Source organism: Neolamprologus multifasciatus, chromosome 9, assembly GCF_963576455.1.
Source record: "Neolamprologus multifasciatus chromosome 9, fNeoMul1.2, whole genome shotgun sequence".
Classification (NCBI taxonomy): Eukaryota; Metazoa; Chordata; class Actinopteri; order Cichliformes; family Cichlidae; genus Neolamprologus; species Neolamprologus multifasciatus.
The window spans coordinates 10,840,060-10,861,022 of record NC_140447.1 but is presented as its reverse complement, the minus strand read 5'-3'; the positions used below and the strand labels follow the sequence as shown (position 1 = coordinate 10,861,022).

The window sequence follows — 20,963 nt, the reverse complement described above, 5'->3', positions numbered from 1 at the left end:
CAGTGTTCGTTTTCATCACTGCTCGTGTTTTTGAGCTTTATAAGGAGAATTTTTTTTTTCAACACTTCCAAAACAGAACTGGGGGGGAAAAAAACCCTGCCATGTATCCAAGAGCCAATATCTCATTTTTGGTCTGAGGGTTAGAGCAGCCGTTTGCAGGGGAATCAAATATCAATTAAATGAAAACACTCCAAACCCTGATTTTCTTACAGTCTTTTAACCCAACGTCACGAGGTGTGTCAGTGAAAAACCTCTGTATGCCACACAAGACTCCAAACCTCTTAATAGACTAAAAACAATGCTAACATGTTAATAACTCATATCATTTACATTCTCATAACTTATTTCTATAAGTGACTTTACGATACCTTACAATTACAGACACAGGGACTTGCTTGGCATATAGAAAATTTATGTAAAATAAATCAGAAGCAGCCGAACAGTTAATGAGTCATTTATCAGAAACGAATAATTACTCATCCAGGACATTATTAACGGTAGGCAATAGCAAAGTATCAATATGGTTAAAAGGAGCTACTGAGCAAATACCGGTTTTGATGGTTTACTTTACTTGATTGGACACAGACGCAGTAGTGAATGGTGACGTAATCCTAAAGTTAAAGGGAAAGCAACTACAGGGTAAGTAATCAGTAATTGATTAGAAGTTAATGATTTGTGTCGCTCAGTGTTTGGATCAGAGTTTATCTGCACTCATTAAACAGTGAGACGATTATGAACTGCCCAATGATTTACTAAAATATGTTGGTAGCTTTTGCGTAAACAATCATGATCTATCAGATGGCCATGAATCAAGAGTTGTGTTAGAAATACTGACAACAACCTTGTTAAAGCCTCATAAATTAGTAGGTACAGCCAAGGGGCAGGTCGTTACAACAAATGACTTATTCTCAGTAACTCTTTAATAAATTAGCTTAGCTTGCTGTAAGGTTCACACGACTCTGTATTACTGGTTGAGTCAGCTCAGAAACATTAAGAAGCATGTGTATGTAACATCATGTAAACACTTCACGTTAAAATGCTACCTGTCCATTTGGCACATCTGGAAGCAAGTCACACGCCGTGACAAGAAAAATATAAGGAAATACTCTCACCAAATATATACCAATGTGCTATGGTATGTATATGTTATGCTTAAATATTTCCTTGCACAAATACGGTGAAACAGTAAACACAAATTTTCAAAGCAGAGATCAAAAAGGTTATCCTAACATACACATCTGTGTCTGTACAAAATTTTCCAAAGGTCATTGACTCAAATGTCACCAGAGGAAAACATGGGCTGCTCCAAATTCATAATCTAGTAACTGCAAATGTATGTTTGTAGCAGTCTGTCTAGTCGAGGTGGACATATTTTTACTGGATAAGTGAAAGAAAATAAATAGTGATGCTGGATGCAAAAGTCAGAGATCGGCCTATAGCCATTAGGCATCCATCATCATATGAAGGTCACAACTGGCCACAGTGTCGTGACCTTTCATTTAGGAGTTGTGGAAATATTTTATGCTGGACTAAAGTGGTGGAAATCAGTGATAGCATGAATGAACTATAAAGGTAAAATAAATATAGCGATGTAAACACAATAGCCTGGTCATTTTTAATCACATGATAAAACAGTGAACATTTGTTCTACAACATTTATACTCAATGGGAGAAAAAAGCACACGCACACGTTGTGGTCAGAAGTTTTCATACCTTGTTATCAGCGTGATGTCAGCGTGATTTTGGGCTTTTAATCATTTCTTTGAATTTTTTATTGAAGAATGACTATACAGCAAACATCTTTAATGGCTTTAAAAAGCAATAATTAGGTTAATTTTCTCTAATGGCTCAGATATGTATATTAACACCCCACTAATGTTTTCTTAAATGTCTTTTAGCAGATTGCACCTCAACCACACATTTTGATATCCATCAACAAGATTCTGTCATGATTCTGGGTGGATATTTGACCACTTTTCTTGACAAAACAGACAAAGCTTATTTAAATTTCTTGTTATCTTACCACAAACCGGCCTTTTAAACATAGTCCACAAGTTCTCAACAGGGTTGAGGTCAGGAAGGTCATCCCAGAAGCTTAAAGTAATCTTGCACTTTTCCAATTTTTAAGTACTGATCAATCCAATGCGTGCTATCAGACAAATCCTATATGTACCAGTTGATCATGATCATGACTGAGAAGTTCATAAGTTGAGTCTTGTCAATTTAAAACACATTATAGAACCTTAAGCACTACTTATTAAAAGATTAACTTGTGAAGTAGCTGTTAAAGATGTCTCCAAAGGAACAAAGAATTAATTAAAAGCCCCAAATTACAGTGACATTCATCTCCATGATGAGTTTATGTAAACTTCTGACCACAACTGTGATCGTATCGCTCTGGTAACCTTTTTTCTGCTCCATTTTATTGCTAATAATTGCGCAACCTTGCTGGAAAAAGGGCTTGACCAGGTCGTTTTGCAGGTCATACAATCAACCAAGCAACCACACAAAAACACACAGGAGGGTTCCCCCAACACAGGCAAGAGAAACCGAACAAGCATAACACTTCACTTAATTTGATGTTTAAAAAAGGGAAATGAAACCATAAATTGTCTACATGAAAAAAACTTAAAGGACAGAAGTAAAATATATGAATGAAAGACATCGAGAATTGTACTGAAAGTGAACTGAAAACAAGAACTACAGTAGATTACAATGATACTGTTAGTAATTACACAGTAATTAAGAATTACAGAAGCAACTTCGTGTCAAAGAGTAAAGTGGGAGTAGCGACACTATGCAGCCCAGTAAAACTGAGAGAAAAGCAGCAATAACTGAATGACAGGCTAACAAAGCAGCAAAGGAAATCTCTTCCATAAAAGGACCGGCTACGGTTGTCACATTTTTTTCTAACAATATTAAGTCAACTCTCGTAAAGAGGGTACCTTGAGAGCCCGAAACACTCACACAATCTTGTGTGAGTGTTCTGGCTTGGCAGGGACTGTTCCGAAATTACACAGTGATTATCTCCAGCAGGAAACTTGCTTCAAACAGCAATGTCACCCACCAGCTTCTGTACCTTTAAGCTTCCTCTGAGGGCATATTAACAGAGCAGCAGGGGAGCAGGCGGAAAGCATTGGTCTGAAATGTATTTAAAAGTCTGCAATCTGGATGGGCAAACAAAGCAACAGCATTAAGCTGCAACCCACGCAACACACCTCGACCGGGGACTGAGAAGGAACGCCACAGCAGCAGTGGTGGAGGAAGATCAGAGCTTGCGTGAGGGTTTTATTTCCTGTCGCGGCGCATCAGTTAATTGAATTGGCCGCACTGTGCATACGAGGCCCTGATGTAAGGCTCTACGTCTCTTTAACCTCCTGGTTCTGAGTGGATTTTACCTATATGTGCTCTGTTTGTTGTCTAAATTCTGCTACAATTTATCGATAAGATGAAAGAATTACTTCATCTTATCACGTTGTAGCACATCCTACTAAACTTTCTCCATGGCTGTAAAAGCTCTGTGTACTTTAAAATAATGCACTCAAAGCACGCAGTGCAGCAGTGTGTAATCAGTGACTGCTCTTGCCACACAGTGTGATACAATTCGCTGATGCAAAAACTAAATTCCCATGCTTTCCTTTGCCATACCAATAGTAACTGACGTCAGTGCCTTTCTATATAGCTCAAATATTCCTTTGTGTTTTCCACTCATTCGCCTTTGGCAAATGATATGGAATTAATTTGTAAAGTAGGCTTATTGTTGCAGCCAGGCAGGGTTCGTGTCCACGGGGAGGAAGCCGGGGCAGCTCCCTGTGCTGGGCTTTAGACTCTTAGCTTGGTCAAGGTGACAGTGATCCATGTCTCTCTGGAGGGCCTCCATGTAGGATGTGTAGCACTATTATAACACTAAAAATACCAGTAGATTGAGAGATGGCAAGAGAGAAAGAATGGCGACAGGCGATGGAGTGGGGTAGACAGCTTTTGACGTAGCCTCAGCTTCGTGTTGTCAAGCCGTGAGGGATTTCACGGCTAGAAGATAAGGGGTGATCATGTCTACAGGTTTCTGGTCCTAATGTGTCGTGAAAAATTCCAAAGTCTTTGTTTTATCTGACAAGACAGTTTGATTGAGAGATGTAGCACTGCAGCAGCCAGCGGATCGATTATACCCTCGTGTATTAGTTCACTGCAGAAATGTCATCTTAATGGAAGAAGAGACGAGAATGACAGTGAAAAATAACCTCCCTCCATTTGCGATTTGGTGCAGTCATCCAAAACATTTTTTTTAGTAGTTTTTTACTACAAAAGAACCAAATCTACAGCACTGTATAGAGGTTTCCCTCCATGAGCCACACTTTGATATGCCAGGAATAATATATAATCTATAAAATCTAACCAGCTCCAGACAGAAGAAACAGAAAAAGTTTGAAACTTATTTTTGGTTAAGTTACTTGTGCATTATTAATGCTCCATTACACTTTATAGACTTGGGGAAAAAAGGCTTAGGCTTTGAAATGATGCATACTTTTTTCTTTTTACATTTGAGCACACAGCCGTTACCACTGGGTCCTCTTTGAAAAGACCTCACAGATATGTAATTATTCTAAAAGTCTTCTACATAAGTGGTTTCCTGCTGGAGCAACTGTTGGCTACTCCTGGGGTAACCTCATGTGCACTGGAGACAAACTGTCTTTGCAACATGCAAACTGGCCTTTGCACTTCTTAATTTCCTCAAATGCATGTTCACTGTACAGGAAGGAAGCAGTGAACTATACATTCATGTGCTGCATGAATAAATTTTCTTAATTTGGTGTTAAATGTGCCAGAATACAATGCCAATATACTGTAGCGGGCCATTAACCTGTCTCTGTTAAAGGTACACCTACAGCCATCAAACACCCCTTGGCTCTTGCTCTCAATGGGTGTACTTACCTCGCTCTCACAAATATAACATCTTTTAAGCAGGAGGTGTTGTCCTGTCCTCCAAACCATATCGCAGTGGCACCCTGTAGGGCCCGCATTGCCATATAAAAGATAATGGAATATAAAATTGTTTTTATATCCTCTGAATGTGCAGAGGCCGCATGCTGAAGGCTTTCCCCGCTATTGTTTTAAGGCTCATGAATCTTCTAAATCACTGCCAGTGATCACGATGAATGAAACAGGAGAACATTTACACATCGTCTCACCTCATAACCCCTCCACAGTCGACTGGACGGCCCATGCTGTGGTGCTTAAGGTGGCTGAATGGTGCAGCTCACTGCCTTTTGGATCACTATTGGATTTCCCCCAGTGGTGCTACAAAACAGCACATTTCATCTATCGGACCCTTTGAGCTGGTGGTCTACAGTCAGTGCTTGTGTAGGGTTTCAGCACATTTCATGCTGAGTCTAAGCTCAGTATGCTGGTATATGATGGTTGTATATGATAGTCACATGCAGGTTAGTGGTTCATATAGACACATTTTGACAGTCTTTACGGTCAACTTAGCTAACCGGCGGCTAGCTCCAACTCCAAAAAGTGTCTCAGCAAAAAGAGCAAATAAGCGAGAAGTGTATTGACCGTTATTGCTTTGATATATTATTCTAAAACTTCATGATGTATTATTTTATTTTCCTTAATTGTTCCAGAGTTTAAGGCCTTCATCTTCCTTGTTTTGCATGATTAATGACCAGTAGCTGCACTGGTTTTGTAAAAGTGTTTATATTAACATCAGAGCTAACATTATATGCAAAACCATGCTTTGCACACACAATTGGCAGAGGAACCTGTCTCAGCATGTGTAAGTGTGGGATTTTAGGGCTCCCTCTGGGTTGTTGACCACAGTCCAGGCTGGACGACCTCCGGCCGACCCTGAGCCATTTGAAAATATGATTGTAATCCTTGTGAGGATTTGACCAGGGTGTCTATTACCACTGTAATCTGTCACACTGGCATCCAATATTCATTCCACGTCCAGGTTAAGCTCCTCTTTCTGTCTGCACCACCCATCACCATGGGAGACGGGGAGAGGGAGAGGAGGGATCCACTGAAGGTGTTGGCATGACTAGAGAGAGCGAGCGAGAGCGAGCGAGAGAGACTGAAATTGAGAGAGCAATGCTTCAATCAAGCCACTGGGTTGGGGTGAAGAAATCTATTGTGGAACACAAGGTCTCATTAATGCAGCAGGGATAGCTTTAACCCCCAACCCCCACATCCTACACACATGCACGTACACACTTATACACACACCTGGCTGAGGAGGGAGAGGTACAAACATGGAAGAGAAATAGATTTATATATATATAAGGAAGGGATTATGGATTTCTGCAGCGAAGGTGGGAGGAATTCTACACTGTCGACAAAAAAAAAAAAAAAAGATTTCCACAAACGGTACAAAGTTATTACAGACATTTAACACAGAAATCACAGGAGCTTCTTGATTCATGTAAAACTGATGCCCCACTCTACTTGTTTTATTGTAGATTTATTGCCACATACAGGATGATGGTGCATCTTGTCCATTTCCACATGATTTTTTGCAGAATATGCAGAAGAACAATGTTTAGATTCCTTGAAAAATGGCAGTACAACCACACCAATACTGTTTCTGACTATCCCATTGCTGTATAATATCCTGTTTTCTAATACAAACCACAGATGGATGGTTAATGTCCAGGAATGTTTTAAATCATTTTTGGTTCCTTTGATCAAATCCGCAGAGGCTGGAGGGCGGGTCGGTGAAATAAACAGGCGTTCTGAAGATGTGGTATTGATGTGTGCTTAGTGATAAACTGCAGCCACTCATCATCTGTCTTTGTCTCTCTTGTTTGTTACAAGAACCCACAAGGAAGGATTGCTCGTGTGTTTTGGTTAGATAGATGTCTGCCATATCTGCCATCATCTATAACACTAAATTACACATGGATATTACCCTGATATGATGCGTGAAGTCTGTGACACAGTATCCACACCAGAGCATGGTTTCAGAGTGGAGGGATTTCATCAGCAAGGTCACTGGAGGTGTACCGCCTAAACTGTAAGATATTCACTGATTAATAACACTGATATTCAGTGATCACCTGATAAAAAGTCCCACCATCGATTTAATATGCTTTATTTTTTTGTACTACTTCTAATGAAGTAGTACAGGTCCTGCTCCAGTAAGTTAAAGAGTAAGAAAAAAAAGATCAGGCCACATATTAAAATTGATTTATTTCTCTTATATTTAAACACTGATCCCACTCTGAAATGAGATTTCTTAGAACATGAAACAAAGAACAGGAAGCAAAAGAAAAAGGGGTGAGTTAGAAAGACGAATCGATGGAGTGTGAATTCAATTTGCTATCTGGGTACCACGTCCAAGACATCTGTCACACAAGCGGATTGGTTTGATTGGTGTGAGCCCATCTATCAAGATGGCTTGTCTGCAGTTAGTAAATTTATATTCCCTCAGGTCCCATCCTCCATCAGTGGTTACTGTGTGGCCAGGCCAAGGCTGTCAGCCAGCATGGTCATATCTTATTTTAAACCTCAGTAACTTATCTGCTCTTCTCTTCTTTTGTGTATGAATTCGCCCGTCTGCTCATCATGCATCCGCGCTGAAGCCTCCGTATCCAACTGTTTGGGTCAAAGATCCCTTTGAAATAAGGTTAATGTGACCCTTTGTTGTACAGGTGATGAGAAAAATGCTAACAGGAGATTATAACAGCGTGCTGTTTTTTCCACTATAGCACAGCATAGATACACATGGAGAATTTGCATAAAAGTAAGAATATATTTATTTTTTCTAGGATAATTGGTTTTGTTAAGTTTAATAGGACGTTTTAACTGCAGCTGCTTAAATTCCTGATGATTGTTCACTAAATCGTAGCAGTTACAGAGTCACAATAAAAGATTCAGGATCCGTAATTTGAAGCCAAAATGGTGTCTTGTGTTACTCCTGTGAGTACAACGGGAAAATTGCTTAAACATATCTAAAAGCCTTTAGCCTGTAAACACTTCCCTGTGATCTAAACACTACAAATAACACTGGTCTGTTGAGTGCAGCTGAATGAGATGAGTCTAATTTATTACCCACTGTGTTGCAGCACTGCTGATTTTTATTCCTCTAGCCGGTTGGTTAAATTAGCCTGAACAGTTTGACTATAATGGGGACAACACCAGAGGAATTTAGAGCAGCTTCCTGATATTATCCACCCACAACCACATACTTGGTGGTATATGAACGCCCACCTGCAAACACAAACACACACATGCACACGACTGCTCTCTCACACTATATCACTGCATCACAGTGCTAATAATCCAGTGTGTTTTGGGTGGGTTGACTGCATCTCTATTAGTGCCAATTTGGCATGACCTTTCCGCTCTCGCTATCTCAGCGCTGGCTTTGTAATCTGCGCTGGCTGCCCCCATCTTGGCCACTTATCATCACACTGGGATTAATAGAAACATCTTTTGTAATTACAAAAATGCTGCTGTTGTCGTGCCGGGTCCTGTCAGATGGTTAAACGCGTGCCAAACCATTAATTCACTAGTAAAGGCCTTAGCACTACCCCACAGTAAAACACAGAAATCTAGTATTGATCTTCATAAAGGCATATACTCAGCATTTTATCTCCTTGCTCTTCTCTGGCAGACCAGTGTGGTTATTGATCTTCATAAAGGCAGTATTTTGTCGTTAGGCAGAAGCGGAGGAGACAGTAATGAAAGGTTTTTAACCTGCGTGTTCAGGGGATCGCAGGACCACTGGTCAGGGCTGCAAGGTGCTACATGCAGCAGATTTTCAGCTGCACGGCCACAGGGATCGATAGGGATACATCTTTGTCTGATTACTGTGATGTACCGGCACTTTGTGTGAGTAGCCTGGGTGTGTGTGTGTGTGTCTTTGGATGTTACAGTAATAGCTGATCATTGGATCAACATTATTTAGACTTAAAGGGATAAATAGGTTGACCTCAGAGATGATATAGTGGCTCCCACAGAGACATCCTAAGACTGTTTACTTCAGCCACTGGCCTAAGCAGTAGGTCACAGATGTGACCCCAAAACAAGTGCCTTTCAACATTGTATAGCATGGCATACTATAAGCTGATGGGCATTCATGAGAAATTTGCTTCTTCAGATGTATTAAAGCCAAATCCTGCTCTAGCCATTTTGGTACACTAGGGAAGATCAACTGGCAGCTTTGGGGCTGAAAAACACCCCCAGAAACCTCAAACTCCAATGTAAAAGTGCCAAAGCCAGAGTTCATTACTGAGCAGATGCCAGAAATGAACAAATTCACAGCCAACCAGCATTTTTGGTCTCTATAGCTGTTTGATCTCCACTAACGCTCAAAGTTAACCATTGTTACTGGGTGGTCGCATTGATCCACACAATTAATCTAAGTTGACTTGAGTCACTGATTAGTCATGATGGCTTGCTTCATACTTAATTTTGCTAACAGACCATCCAAGAAGTCTATGCTCAGACCACCGCAGTGTCTGGAGATCCACCGTGCTCAGCACTTCACCCTCATATCTACATAGATTCAATTCAAATCAATTTATTATTATTTATATGAGCACTTAGAAAAAAGGAGAAAGGATTGGCTATATGGTAATGTCAATGTGAAAGGTTTAAAAAGGGAGGTCGCGTGGATGAGATTCAGTACAAAATCCTGCTGATAATATGTCTTTACTTGACTGATGTGTTCAATTCAGTTCAGAATGACATTCACGTCTGATGGAGTCTATTTACTACAATGAGCTAATTACAAAACTAAATTCTGCAGGAAAGCAAGTAGATAATGACTCAGTGTAAGAATGCATAGTATGGTGTCAACAGCAGCATTCATTATAACTAAAAACATAATTTAATAGGAAATAACATGAATAGTTTAGTTGCTATGTTAGAAAAAATGGGAAAATCTACAACAATAAATCCAAATTTTCTTCTCTTCCTTCTTGAATCTTATATGAGCTCAGTTTTAGGTCTCTCTCAATAAATACACATTACCCAACAAGCCATAAAAACACAACTATTCTGCATGCCAAGTATGTTTTTAGAGACTTCCCCCACCCCCTAATCATGCATAACTGTCACATGTGACTTATTACACATCTGTCTGTGGCTGCACGGTGCACCAGATGCTGCAGTTAATGCCACACCTAACCTTCCGCCATTAAGACGGTATAATAAAACCCAAGTGGAATTTTCCACTGCCAGCCTGCCTTCCTCTGTCACCGCTGTCCAGTACTACCGCCTGTAGGGGATAGCCCAGACAGGATATTAATGGGTCCCTCCAAAAGTCAGAAGGCCTGACAGAGCCCTGTTTCATTGTCACCTTGCCTTGGAGGACGAGGAAAAACTTGCAAAGCTTATTAGGTGAATAGAGCTGTTTCTCACTCTAACTTACTCGATCTCTGCCTCGCCGCTTCATTAGACTGTCTTACATCAGAGACCCGCTCCTGTCCCTGTTTCCTCACCACATCGCCACACTCACTTCCACACGCACTCACACACACAGGGTGACATCTCCCACCTAATCAAGTAGTGGATTATCTTGTCCTGATAAATTGGAGCTTGTAGCACTTGAAAGGTCCTCTTGGAGGAGTGCCTCCTCCCCCTGACAGCTAGATCGAGCCCCCAGGGAGCAAGGAGAGAGAACATTGCCTGGTAATGATTTGTGGTAAATCGGACAAATGTTTTTGGAGAGACCTCTTTCAAGCAAGGAGCATGATGAATTTAAAGAATGTGAAGAAACCTCAAGAGAAATTTGAAAATTATATGTCATGTGTGCATATTTTTTTTTTTGAATGAAGTTGATAAAAGTGATTCAACTGCCCACAAGATTTTGATGAATCTTTCAAAGAAAATGAAAAATAAAGTCAGACAAATATGAAGGCCAAATCTTTACATAAACTCTTATATGTTAAAAACAGAACAAGATCATTTCCCCACATATCACTACAGACTGAAGAATAATTTTTCATGGCCCAGCTTATCATTAGCTTATCCAGGCATGGCTGCCATATATAATCAGGGGTTAAAGTGGGATATGGCAGGGAGAATCCTAAGATCTGCTATAGCCATGTGGTGGTGCAGCACAAGGAAAAGAATCACATAGAAAATAAAAATGCAAATTTGCATAGTGAACTCCAAGTAGATTTGTTTTCTTTGCATACAGGATGTGATCAGCTGACCTTGGATGCTGCTGCTCTAAAGTCTCCTGCTTCTTGTAGATTTAATTGAATTAACTGACATATATAAGCAGCCCAATCAGATTCAACTTAAATGTCTGCTGCTTTCAATATAACCTAACATTGGCCATGAACACCACAGCCTGCTGTGCACCAGTCCAACCCAGCATTGTAAACCTTACACAGTACTGCAAACGAATTAATTTAGCCTCCATCAAGGAGTACTAAAGGACCCTTCAATTTATCTTTCAAGTTTTTTCAGAATGTAAAAAAATATAACTTCTGCAAAACATCATAGACACTGTCTGACTTATCAAATGTCACTGTGCTGTTTTTATCTTTGAAAATAATCTCTTCTTCCTCTCCTGTCCTCTCTCACTGACGTCTTTCTCCATCTCTTAGACTAAACTGATCACACATTATTGTTTTGCTTTCTCCCGGGGAAATACAGTGTTTGCAGACACACTGTGGTCCAGACTGCACAGAAACATTTTGTGTTTAGAAGTATTTGTTGAGTTGTTTGAAAAATTTATAGTTACCTGCCAATTTAAATGTTTCTCAGATATGCTTGCTGATCTAGTGTTAGCCAAAGCCCTCAGCTAAAGGACAAAGTTCCACAAGTACAACTTTATTGACATGAAATCACAGTGACATAAAAAAACAAAAACAAAAAAAAACATGGGATGTCATACTTAGTACTATGCAAGTATCTCCTTGACATCAACTGGAAACAATGCCAGACAGCAGCACTCAAAAAATGAACTCTCTTTACAGTACTATGTATTAAGCTAAGTTAGCTAGCTTAATGAAATTTTGTTACCAATCAAAGGTGCTGTTCTGGATAATTCTGGTCCACATTAACCAACCCAGTATCACAACATACTGTGTACAGATGTGTATAGACACGCCAGTCCACCGTGTTCATTTCACTTGTCCATTTGCTTGTCCAAAATTTGAAATGTACACCTATGCAGAAGTTGCATTACTGGCAGAAGGAGATAATATATTTAAAGCCAAGAAGCTGAAGTGCAGAAAATGTATGAAGTACATTGCAGGGTCCTTAATTTCTGGAAACGATTAAGCTAGGCAGGCTAGGCATATATATATACATGTAATGTCTGTTTAAGTGCTTTCCTGTGATTATTTTCATGTTGGCTTGAATTAAATTATTTCCCCTGCTGTTATTGCGCCTTACTGCAACTTCTGCAAGCAGGACATTTTACGTTTTGTAGAGGCAAAGTGTGATGGACACGGTGGACCGGCGCGCCTGTTATACACTTTGCATGATAAGGGGTTGCTTTAACCCCTGATAAGCATGCTTCAGGGACTTAAATCCTTATTTGAGGAAAATAGTCTAGAATCCTTGCTATAGTTTTTGCCCATAATGTCATTAAAGGGATGTGTTTTTTTAATGTTTAAATATTTGTGTGGGAACAATGGCCATAGTAAGGGTTCATTGAGAAAAATAGTAGTTACTTGATGCACCTAATTATTTACACAAGCTTCACAATTTGGTTTGCCAAGTGATCAAATTTTAGTGGCCACCTCTTTGTTCCACCTGGCAATAGGTTGTTGGCAGACTCTTAAATGATAAATGTGCAACACAAATCAGTGTGTCTTTGACTGCTTCTAATTGTATGCCCACTACTGAGACAACCTCACTCTTTTCCTGCTTGCCTTTCATGCATAGCTCATGTCTTCAAAAATTGCCAAATATCTTGGTGTTGCATGACATTTACAATTCAACTAGTATATAAAGTTTTCTGAATAATCAACTCTGACAATGGCCTGATTTGTTCTTGTTAGTTGTTGTTGTGAGCAACATTTTTATTGCTTTCTCCTCTGCTCTTTGTTTCCTCTGTTCCCCCTATGTAGGAAAACCCTTACATGTGTAACAATGAATGTGACGCCACCACTGAAGAGCTCGCCCACCCCCCAGGGCTGATGTTCGACACTGAGGGCCGCAACCCCACAACCTTCTGGCAGTCCACCTCCTGGAAGAAGTACCCAAAACCCCTACTGGTCAACATCACTCTATCTTGGAACAAAACCATTGAGCTGACTGAAGACATTGTCCTCACCTTTGAGTCAGGCCGACCCGAACAGATGGTCCTAGAAAAATCACTAGATTATGGACGAACCTGGCAGCCCTACCAGTTCTACGCCACTGATTGCTTGGACGCCTTCACCATGGAGCCCAAGACGGTGCAAGACCTAACTCAGCATACCCTGCTGGACATTATCTGCACCGAGGACTACTCACGAGGGTACGTGTGGAAGAACGACAAAACTGTACGCTTTGAGATCAAGGACCGATTTGCACTGTTTGCTGGACCCCGGCTCCACAACATGGCCTCACTTTACGGCCAGCTAGACACGACCAAGAAGCTGAGGGACTTCTTTACCATTACTGATCTGAGAATCCGCCTGCTCCGACCTGCCACAGGAGCGACGATGGTGGATGAGAACAACCTGTCCAGATACTTCTATGCCATTTCTGACATCAAAGTTCAGGGCAGGTAAGACATAAAATAATCTGTACAAATACTGTTTGATGGACTCAAGGCTGGATTACCAAAAACGATAAGGGGGTTACAACCCATGAGCCTCAGACTGCAAGGGACTTTAAAAAAGCTAGGTCCAGTGTTTGTCTTAACTTTGATAAGTGAGTCAGTTCAAATTTTCATATAAATTGGCAGCGAATCAGTTGCACGATCTGATATCGTCGTGTTGGTGTTGTTCCCAGATCATCATACTAAATGTTGTTCCAGGATCAACATTGCAAGTGACCAATCAGAATGTTGTGACGTCATACTTTTGCGACTTTGGGAAAAACCGCCGTAAAACAAAAAACTGTACTTAAGCTGCAAGAAACCGCCTCTGTCCGCCGGTCAATGGACCCTGACCCTGACTCTTTAATACACGGTAAGCAGAATTGATATTGTCCTTGCAACATTGGAATTTCATAAATGCACGAATGGCTTGGCGCACCAAAGAATAACGTCACAACAATGTGATTGGTCACTTGCAATGTTGAACCTGGAACAACATTTTCATGATGATCTGGGAACAACACCAACACGACAATATCAGATCATCCGAATCAGTTATCGGCCAGCAGGGGCGTAACAAAAAAGGTGCCCATATAGGTTAATCTAACAATGAGTTGACTCATTCTTTGTAAGGATCCTTTTAGAATTGACTGTTTCATTTTTTTCTATATTTTCTATATTCATTATTACAACTACAGTGCAGCTGCCAAGAAGTGAAGAAAATGTGTTGACTGTTGTCCATTCTTTCCAATTAGGCAGTGGATCTATAATGTTGTGCAGAGTTCACCAGTTGTCAGCATGTCTTAATTAACCAAGCAGCTTACAGTTTGCTGAAGCACTCTACTTTAGACAAGAATTCACTCAGCTGTCTTTTAGCCCACGGAGCACATCAGATGTAGCATTTCAGCCATCAGGTCACTGTACGCTGTAATTAGTGTTTGATTTACAAAGTCTCTGGAGGGTCATATAACATCAAAACAAGACTCCGCTGTAGTGTTAGCGCAAAGGTTAACGAAAGCTTCCCCCGCTTCGTGACGCTATACTACAAGAGTCAGTGAGGCGTCGACTTAAGTGGATCTGTTTTACACCGTGTAGTTTTTCAATTTAACAGACGTGAATACGGTAGTGTGGGTGGAGGAATGAAGATTTAATTACTCATGTTTTGCTCTTCACATGTGAGAGACTCAGCTGTACAGAAGCACAGTGTGCAGAACGTCACAACAATTCGAGGAAATATGTGGAAGTGTTGAAGTCGGGCTGGCACACAGCAGTGCGTGTGTTGCAGCTTTTCTCAGCCTCAAGACAGACTTGGAAAGAAGACTAGAAATATAAACATCAGCAGTGTCCTGTTCAGTCTCATCAAATAATTGTTTGAGCCAGTGTAGTTGTTGGGGAAAAGTAAATCACAAGTTCTGAATACGAGCATTAACACTTGATAGGAATTTAGAAATGACGTCATTCTCATCATACTCATGGCATTGCATGTTTGTGTGGCTCTGATAGTATTCACGTTATATTGCCGAATGCCTTATGATTCTCTCATTTGTTGATTTGCTTAATATGCTATTGAAATTGCCTGCAAATATACTATGGATCGCTCTAATGCACAGTAAATGGGCAGGTACCCTTCAGCACAAAGGCTATGATAATGAATGCTTTTCTCAGAAATTGAATTTTTGACTTTTCTCGTGATTGAGAAGGTCATTCAGCAAAAATAACTGGAGGGAATTTACTAACACAAAAGAGTTGGACGTGGCATCCATTTAACACACGGTGAAATGAAGAGGGCTGTCATAAGAGCAGATTATTTATTCTATCTGACTAATCATGACCGAACTCATACATCGCTATGGGGCTGTATATTTGAGCAATGGCATTGCGGCACCGTCGGGCCGTGGTCGTTTACCAGCCTGCTGCTTTTAGAGTGACGCTCGACTAAGAAAGATTCCCCACTGTTTACCAAAGGTAACACACAGTTCAGCCATAATGAGATACACTCTACACAGAGAGGCCTCACTCTGCTTCTCTCCCCCCCACCCACCCCACCCCACCCCCCACCCACCCCACCCCACCCCCCACCACCCCCATGGCGAATCACTGCTCAGCTCCTTTCTCCATGCGTCGTATACTAGACATAAGCTCCTTAACCCCCAGAATACAGTTCTGTGAGACGCGCCAGGAAAGTTTTCGCTGGGGCAGTGAGGTTGAATCTGGCATATTTTACTGTGCTGGACTCATCTACCATCCGCCTGGATCAGAAGCAGGAGTGGGTGTGGAGGAAAATACAGTAGGAGAGTTTGCAGATTTTCTGCCCTTGCCACAACAGTGCGAGAAACAAAGGAAGGAACCTAAGCTCTTTGCCAAAGTAGGTCAACCTAAAAATGAGAGAAGAAGCGCAGTTTTGCAGAAGTAGTATCTTTAACATATAGCTAAAGTTGGTACAGGGAAGCCAGGAGTGTCATGCATGACCATTCTATTATAGCTGATTACAAGAAAGAAGCAGACCAAAGGCACAAGGGACCGAAAAATCAATGCTGAGAATTTCAAATCAAACCAAGCATGAAGCTGCGAGATGGATGTGAACAATGCATTTTGGCTGGTGACTTAAATGAATTTGACACCCTCCCTGTTTCATTGTATCAGCTAAGCTAAATGGATGTATGCAGAGAGACACTGTGGTGGGTTAGGGGGAATTTTCTAATTATCTACTGTATGACTTTGGAGTAATTGCTCTAACACCCTGCCCCCCTCCTTTTTTTTACATGCTTTACAGTAACTACAGCCGTAGCCAGAGAGACAGTTTCACCAACTGTCTCCCTCTCTTCACTCGATCTCCCCTTCCTTTTCCTTCCTCCTGCTTCTGATCAATATGGTGTAATTAAAGCTGGAGAAGATTCAGGCTACTAAAAGATCTCTTTCTGGCTATTGGTTTTTCTGTTTCAGGCCTGTATACATCAAACAGTTTTATATATATTTGTGTGTGTGTGCCAATCACATACCCACAAAAGCACTTCCCACTATCAAACCAAGAAAAATACAGCTAATAGGAAGAACTGTAGGTGGGATTTCTGGCACTTCTCTTTTTAATCACCGTCACGGTTTTTAATTGCCAAAATCTACCAGGACAATCCTTTTAGGCCAGAGATTTAAATAACCTCCCAATCTGGCAACAGATTGTTACAAACCTTTTTCCCACTGTCAGTGCATAAAATATCATTTAAGAACCATCATGAACTACATTTCCAGCCTGTTTCCACCCTGCTTGTGTTAAGCAAATGATTTGATAAGTGAAGAGAAAGTTTGTTTTAACAATTTATCCCTCTGCCTGGAAGTTGTGATTCAATTTCCAGAGCATATATGTGCAGAAATGGAAATATCATGGATCATTGGATTTTTTACATTTTTAATATATTTGTTTTTACTTTTTAAACCATTTAACAAATGACCCTAAACTATGAATTACCTAACATTCATTTGCATTGTACACTTATTGATGAATATGTTCAGTTAAAATAAGGACAAAAGGATTTTGACAATATCTTCCAAAGTGCTTTTTTTAACAGTGGAACCTTGAATTTTTAAACATATTAGTTTAGGTTTCTTTACAAATCATTCATTATTCAGAATTAATTAGGAAAAAACAAAAACGCAGGGTCAATATTATTAGCTTACTGAAAATCTGACATTTTTCATTGACCCATAGCACAAACCACTCCTGTGCAATGACCTGCTTTAACTTGTTCAAAGCTTGTAAAATCACACCAAAAGTGAGGTTTATCTTCTAATTTACACACTATAAAAATGGGTTAGGCTTTGAGTTGTCACTTAAGAAGGGATCAAGCTAAAAACTAAAGAAATCAGTTTTGATGCTCATAAAGCAGGACATGGATATATACATTTATTACAGCTTTTCAAGTGCCACAGTGTCATCAACAGGACTGAAGTATTATCAAGAATTATAAAGAGAGCCCTGCCGTCCAGAACAATCTGACAGTGGTAGAAAGCAAAAGACTTTGAAAATAAATTAGTGAGAGGTGTGTCTAATGACCACAGAACAACTGCCAAGACACGAATGAATGGCTTATCCAAGTCTAGAACTGTAGTCTCAAAGATGACAGTCCAGAAGTCTGCACAGGAATGGACTGCCGGGCTGTGGAACAAGAAATACTCCACTTCTGCAGAAGACATGACTTCAAGCCACAGTGAGGTATGGTGAGGGAAGTGCATCCTTAGAACAGATGAGACAAAACTAAAACTCTTTAGCCACAGAGATGCTGTTTGGAGAAACAAGGGAGAGGCATGCAACCCAGAGAACACCGCCTCGACAGTAAAACATGGTGGTGGGAGTATTGTGCTTCAGTGCGTCTGGAACTGGGAATCTCGTCAAGATGGAAGGAATCACCAAAGGAAGAAGGAAATGGGAAGATATTAAAAGTAAACCTCAAGCAGTCAGCAACAAAACTGGATCCAGGTCGTCCTGAGTCTCCCAACACTACAGCGAACCAAACCTGGTGAAGAACTACCTCCAAAAGACCAAATATGACTGACCTGCACGGAGCCCTCACTTAAATCACAATGAAATTCTGTGAAGTGAACTGAGGACCAGGATTTCACGCCAGAAGATCATCAAATCTGAAAGACCTTGAGAGATTCACCTGGGAAGAATTGGGTGGGATAGCTCAGGGGACGGACCAATAATTTTGACAACCAACATTTGGTTTCGGTGTCCAAAATTAAACATCCATCCATTCTCTTCCACTTATCCTTGTCAGGGTCGCAGGGGCGCTATAGCCTATCCCAGCTGTCTTAGGGCAAGAGGCAGAGTACACCCTGGACAGGTCGCCAGTCTGCCGCAGGGCTAATACATAGAGACAGACAACCATTCAAACTCACATTCACACCTATGGGCAATTTAGAGTAACCAATTACCCTATCCCCACTAACTGCATGTCTTTGGACTGTGGGGGGAAGCCGGAGTAGAACCTTCTCTCTCTTCTCTCTTCAAAATTAAACAGCATTTGGGAAATAGTTAGATTTTACTGCAGTGAGTCATTCAATTTAAATAAATCACTACAACAAGCAAACTGATAGCCGTGCGGTACTGTTGATGAACAAACCACATGACCACATCAAATACATGCTGCAGTTTGAAATTCACCTGCCGTCTTACACTGTCACCGTGTAATAAAGGTAACAAGTAAACAATCAGTGAATAAGTAAGTGAGTATGCTAATTTAAATAGTGCTATTCAAAACAAATACTGCATAAACTAAGTCTACTGAAGATATTTTTGATAAAGATTATTTCTTGTGATGCAATGATCCAACTTTTAGCTTCAACACAATATTGATATTATTGTTTTGGGTATCTGCCGACATTAATTACAGATCCAAACTTTGTAAAGTAACAGCACAGTCTCATTTCAGCTCTGTGTATGAGTCATTAGGCTAATGTATACTGTGTCCTTTACACTTGTGCTATTTTCTCATTTCATTTACCTTGGTTAAAAAAATAGGTTGTTCATTCTGAACAAATAGGTTGTTCAAGTTTACATTAATAAGCAAAAAATACACTCCACTCCAAATAAAGAAAATTTGGATTAGAATCATTTCTGATCTTATATTAAATCATATCTGAAAATTGATTTTTTTTTTTTTAACAAAACTGGCATGAAATTGATCTGTAGCAATCGTATTACTGTGCCCATTCTCACTGCCCACAGAATATAATCATGTCATCATGCCTTCACAATTTAGTCTTCATTCCCACCCACCCAAAGGAATATGTGTGTGTTTTTGGCATTGTGTGTGTTTGATGAATTGCTTTGAAACCACTGTATGCATTGCTGCACGTTTTGCAATAATTGTACATCACTTAGAGTGAGTTGTCACTGCTATAGCACTGTTATTACTGTATTATCTTTTTGGCTCAAATCCACAATACTACAAAAAAATGGCAATGAAAGGAAAGCTTTTCATCTGTGGAATGCAGAAACACCATCTGTAAGGGATTAAACACTTCATCTCTCCTACAGACCATAGGTCGCACTATTGCTGCATTATAATTGCAGTATAGTTCAGTCCGTGTGTGCTATGGATACAGCTGTTCCAACTACAGATCAGCAATTTGGTGAGTGATGGCTCCATCGAAACTCCCCTGAGGCAGGAATAAACAAGAAGTCGATCTGCTTTTTTTTTTTTTCGCCCTCTCTCTCGCTCCTTCTCCCTCCACAGTGCTTGGCTTGCTCTTAGGCCTGCCTGTAGTCGACAGATAATCTATTTGTGCTAATTTCATGTTTCTTACTGCCCACTTCCCCCTTGAATAAGTCATTTCACTTGTCTACCCTCTTTAGTCTCTCTCTGCCTCTTTTCCTCACTCTCTGCCGCCATGAGCATCTATTTACATCTAGCTGTGCTTTGCATTTCATCCATTTCTTTTTACCAGCATTCTACATTAGTCACTGTGTGGGAGAATGCCATGTTTGTAGGACAGGCCAAGAGACTGGACCAGATAACTTTGCACCATCTGTTAAAAAACCACACCACATGTTAGTTTGATGGCTGCAATCAAGTGACCCAACGGCCTTTTGTTGGTTGAGAACGATGTGTTAAGTGAGCCATTTCAAGAGGTAATGAGGCTGTAAGACAAAATATCTAGTGTACGAGTATGTCTCTGTCCATGACGGTGGAGGGAGACTCATCAAAGAGAGACAAAGGAAGTATGATGTGGCTGTCACTCAAAGACCAGAGCTGAGAAAATAGTGTAATCATAGACCCAATTCAGTTACATTTACGAGATACTGTGGCGTCTAAATTTAAATTATTTCCACATATAGGCCCATCTCATTCATTCCAAGCTGATGATTATTTTTTATTTTCAACTAATCTGCAGCATATTAATGCAGAATTTGACTCTTGCAGCAGCTTGGCTCAGTTTAACTGTTTCATATACAGTGTTGTACTCACAAGATACATTTGAGGTGTTTCGATTTAATCTGAAAATAAAAAGAAGCAGAATAAAGCAAACAAAGAAGAAGAGTTTTTGAAAGAAGTCTCATTTTTATTGTTAAATACACAAAAGTAAATAAATAGCACACAAAAAACACATTCAGAAGAAAATTGACACATCTCAGATTCATCAATTTATTGGAACCATGTTAAAAACAAACATGTTCTATTGACCTTCATCAAGGCATGAGAGAAAAACATGTTTTATCAGAAAAAAAAACTTTAATAGTAGAACTGTTGGG

General features: G+C 40.2%; 1 protein-coding gene across 6 annotated transcripts in view; it reads left to right on the top strand.

Annotated features, from left to right (window-relative positions):
- The window catches only part of ntng1a (netrin g1a), a 118,608-nt gene that overhangs the window by 42,966 nt on the left and 54,679 nt on the right, over positions 1–20,963 (top strand). For all 6 annotated transcript variants that reach the window (XM_085172240.1, XM_085172239.1, XM_085172242.1 and 3 more), the window contains exon 3: positions 13,038–13,681. In XM_085172240.1, coding sequence (XP_085028366.1) covers positions 13,038–13,681 — 644 coding nt within the window. The remainder of the gene's footprint in view (positions 1–13,037; positions 13,682–20,963) is intronic.